The 4734-nt window shown below is 32.7% G+C and overlaps 1 protein-coding gene across 1 annotated transcript in view; it reads right to left on the reverse strand.

Annotated features, from left to right (window-relative positions):
- Nucleotides 1-1667, reverse strand: part of LOC147295433 (Major facilitator superfamily protein) — a 4599-nt gene extending 2932 nt beyond the window's left edge. The window contains exons 1-3 of the mRNA XM_086233766.1: nt 1544-1667; nt 1188-1405; nt 10-560 (exon numbers count right to left, since the gene is read on the reverse strand). Of these exons, the coding sequence (XP_086089892.1) occupies nt 10-560; nt 1188-1405; nt 1544-1619 (845 nt within the window). The 5' untranslated portion in view covers nt 1620-1667. The remainder of the gene's footprint in view (nt 1-9; nt 561-1187; nt 1406-1543) is intronic.
- Nucleotides 1668-4734: the final 3067 nt, after the last annotated feature.

The following is a 4734-nucleotide window of genomic DNA, read 5'->3' on the forward strand; positions in this document are numbered from 1 at the left end:
GTCATATGCTTAGTATGAAGAAGCTTCCCACTCATAGAAATGGGAGCGTCGAGTTCATCATTCTGATACAGCAATCTAGAATCAGACACCAAACTCAGCTTTCTCTTCTTGTATGCAGCCACAGGCACTTGTAACAACCGGGTAAACGGACTCCCAACCGGATCCAAGTTCCGGTAAAGCGGGTACCCGACCATAAACGTAATGATTGAAAGAAACATAGCTATGGTTGGAATCCCAAGCCCCCAACCCCATCCAATATTGTCCTGGATATACACAAGCACTGTCACAGCCACTAGTATGGATGCCCCCATCACAAAATAGTACCAGTTGAAATAGGTCCATGTCTTGGTGGTTTGCTTTTGATCCGTTTCGTCGAACTGGTCCGCCCCGAATGCCACCACACAGGGTCGGATCCCACCTGACCCGAGTGCTCCTAGTAACAGAGATATATATAGAATTGCAAGCTGACCCCCATTGGCTTCTTGGCACACTTGGTTGTGTTGACACGGGGGAGGCCTCAGTTGGGGAAGGACTGCTGATATTGTTAAGCTAATCATTCCCTGGACAATTAATTATACAAATACAAAGGTTAATTAGTATTTAATAGTAAATAGATTAAATAATGAATTAATTATCAAGAAAAATGCTAAGAGTTTTAGGGCTTGTTTGGTATTCTATTCAAAAATTATTTTTATTTTTCAAAAACAAAAAAACAAGTTTTAGTCAAAAAAATGTATTTAATTAGTAGACCATTTTTAAAAACAATTTTTAGAAAAAAATTCAAAAACATGCCTCTTTTTAAAAATTCAAAAACATCATTTTTTTTTAACTATCGTCATTTTTTAAATTTAAAAATTATTTTCAAATTTCATACCAAATAAGTTTTCAAATTTTAAAAATTAATTTTGAAAACTCATATTTAAAAAAAAATCTTAATTTTTTTTAAAAAAATTTGAGTAGGATACTGAATAGGCCCTTAATTTTTTTTTTTCACCTTATATGTCATTAATTACTTTACTATTGTATCTATGTTTTTTTTTCTTTAGTTTAGTTGAGTCTCGAAAATGACAAGATGAGAATATAACTCATTATTATTATTTGAAAATTTTTTTTGTGTATAGCCATAACACAAATGTACGTATATGTGAAAGAGAAAAAGAAAAAGAAAGTGTTTGATAAATACGCACAATCTGGTAAATGATGGAAGCAAGGGTTATAGTCCAGAAGCGTCCGGCGTATGCATCGGAAATGAAGGCGCCGAGCAAGGGGGTCAAGCTGGCAGTGCCACCAAAGTTGGTGAGAGTGTTGGCTGCTTTGGTTAACGGCATGTGCATCTGTGTTGTCAAGTAGCTAATCATATTCGCATTGAATCCCACCACAGCCAGCTTCTCACAAATCTCATTAGCTACAGTGCCAAGGCAACATTAATACCATCTTAATTAATTAATTTAATTAACTAAGACCCAAAACAAGTGCATTAATTAACTAGATAAACAGAGAGAAGATGATGAAAGAAGAAAGTAGGAGCCAGAGGGTAGCTTACCAAAGATGAAGGGCATAGTGACCAAGCCTCCCTTTTTCCTTGTAACATGGTTGCCTTTCTCGTTCATGTTTTCCATCTTTTTGGGTCTTCTGCTACTAGTGTGCTCTAACCGACTCACCAAGCTCCATTATTTATAGGCAATGATGGAGGATAGGGCACATCACGAACTAGAGGATGTAACTTATCTGAGTTACGCTTACTGTTTCATCTCTATATATATATATGGCCACAAATTAATATTACATACTATAATTACTGATGATAATATATATACAAAAATACTCTAAAGCTAATTAGTTAGTAAATTACAAAGCTAATCACCTTGTTGGACGCACAACACAATGTAATATCAAAATCCGAATAGTCCATTTTTTAGGCTCTACTTCAAAAATCATCTATGTAAAAAATCTATAAAATTAGAAGTTATTTAGCAATTTAATTATTATAATAACTATATATATTTTTTTATTGAAATCAATGGTCGTCTATTTTTTGCAATAATGATCTTTAAAGTAGAGTTTAAAAAATATACGGTTCATATTATGAGATTAGTTATGTGACAAGTCCAAAAGCATAGTAAGCTTCGTATTAACTTGCTAACTAGTTAGTTTTCAAAAATTTCTTAATATATACATATGTATATATATATATATATTTTTTGGGAGCAGATTATTATTATTATTATTTTGCTATAAACAAAAAAAAAAGGGAGAGAAAATTTGACCTCAGACCTTAGATATAAGGGTATATATCCTCAACTAGTATAGCTATAAGCCCCCATATATTGAAAGTAGATTATGGTAACCATGGGAACCAAGAGGTCATAGAAGACAGGTAGTATATGGACAGCGAAGTATTGTTTTTACACTTTTTTTGCACTTGTCTTATTATCAATTCTAATGCTGATCGAAATAATGAAATCTGCTGGCAATGATCGAACTGGCAGGACGCAGGACTTTTCCTCACAGTTAATCAATTATTGGTAAGGCAGCTGCTGAAAGCCTATAGCCGGATAGCCCTATACACAATATAAATGCGTCATAATTTGTTTTTCCAAGAGGAAAAAAAAACCGTCATAAAAATGTTGTGGCAGGAGATCAAATTGGGCGGTCCACTAATTAATTAATAATAATTGACATATATATATATGTACAAATATATGAAAAAGATAAAAAGGTTGCTTGGGGTGGTAGAATTTGAGGGGAATATAATAAGGTGACAAACAAAATAATTCTGTAGCCCAAAATAAAATGCGGCAAAAAGGTCCTGAGAGAGGCAAAAGGTGACTGGGTTGTTTATAAAAATGGCATTCGCCTTTGAGCTTGTTAAGGTTTTCTATTTTTCTTGATATTTTCCCCAAATTTAGGTGCCTTTGATTAATGCTTATCAAATTGAGACCCACTTATTATTTAATCAATAAAAAAAATTTACATTTTTATTATTTCATCAATTTCAATAAAATAACTTTTACTAAATTAATAAAATAATATTTTTTAAAAATATTTGCCTCATTCTAAGTGACAAACTTTTAAAATAACAAAATTTCATGTCAAAGTGCTTTATGGGTTAACAAATGACACTTTTGGCCTATATATTTGTCTCATTCATTGGTAATGCTCTAAACTAGCTTTTTTGTGTAATATATATATGTTCAAATAAGTCTTTTTGGCCTGTTTGACATAAAGTATTTAGGATGCAATAAGTTTTAACCAACTAGAATAATGGTATTTCTCTTTTTAATATTTAAATGAATCATAATTTTGATTCCTGTTTTCTTAGATGAAAAATGATTTTTTTTTTTTTTTTATGCCTACCATTTGAAGAATAATAGGACTTAAAAGCTTTCGATCTTGCTATTATAAACAAAGCATAACTACATTGTTTAAATCGGTGATTAGGAAATCTCCTATCAATTTATTATCCAACTGGTCTAACTCGCCTAAAATACCATGAGTTGGATAACCCAAAAAATCAATATGAATGAAATCTCCTGTGACTCGTTTGTTAAAGTAAATTTGTTAAATCTTAGGATCACCTTTAATGAAATAGTAAGAATTATCACTAGATTAATATCTAATTCATACCTAATAAAATTTATAAGTTGAAGGACCATTAGAGCTAGCTTAAACGCGTGTCTACGAAATAGATGAGAACAAGATGAGAAAAATAGTTGAAAATAGAATTTGATCAAGTCAAGCATTATCGAATTGGATCAAGGTGTTGATTCACATGGATCACATATTCAAATATACTTCACTTTACACATAATCATACCAATGATCAGTTTCCTGTCTCTATTTGCTACTGCATTTCTGATTTTTTGCTATCCTCATCAAGATCGGGAGCTGCATTTTACTTTTGACGGAGATCAAATACGCCAAAGTTGATTCCTCATGATAGCTACGGGAGATAATGCATGTGGCCAAGTATTATTATTTAACGACAATTAGCATGAACAAACAAATTAATCATAAACCAAATCCACAAAGAAAACAGAAACCAAATCCAAATTAATCAGAGGACGCGTGACTGCGTAGTGCGCGCACTTTACAATGGCTAGCTTGACGTGATGCATGACGCTAGCAAAGCAAGAGATCTATGAATTCTTGAAAAGTGATAACACATCGAAAAGCCACAAAAACCCATATCTTGAATTCTTGATTAATAAACCTTTTCCTATATTCATCATCTTCTTCCAATATTATTTATAATTTCGCGATTAGGTATTTATTGTTATTGGGAATATCTTAAGTAATTTTATTGTAAATCATTTTTGTAAAAAAGTGTGATCCACCCTTGTGGGACTCACAAAGATTCATCCTATTTCTATTAAAAATTAATATATAAAATAGTTAATTAAGATGGTTGAAATAATTCAATAAAAAAAAAAAGACAATATAGTTTTATTCTAATTTCACTACACTACCACTGATCAGTAATATATGGATGGTGGTCGATCATCCACCCACGTGTCCTACGCACATGATTTGACTCAGATCAAGATGATTGGAAGTTTGGAACTCTTTATAAATCACACAGATACTGGTTGTGATTCAAAGATGAGTGGGGTGGCCGGGCTAGCTAGGTGCGGTCCAGGAAAGGACCAAGTCAAGTGGCCGGTCCCTGCACATGTATATGGCTCAGTGACTCAGCAGACACTTGCACCAATTCTCTATATAGAATTCTTGAGG

This window comes from Dryas octopetala, chromosome 2 (genome assembly GCF_963921425.1).
Source record: "Dryas octopetala chromosome 2, drDryOcto1.1, whole genome shotgun sequence".
NCBI lineage: Eukaryota > Viridiplantae > Streptophyta > Magnoliopsida > Rosales > Rosaceae > Dryas > Dryas octopetala.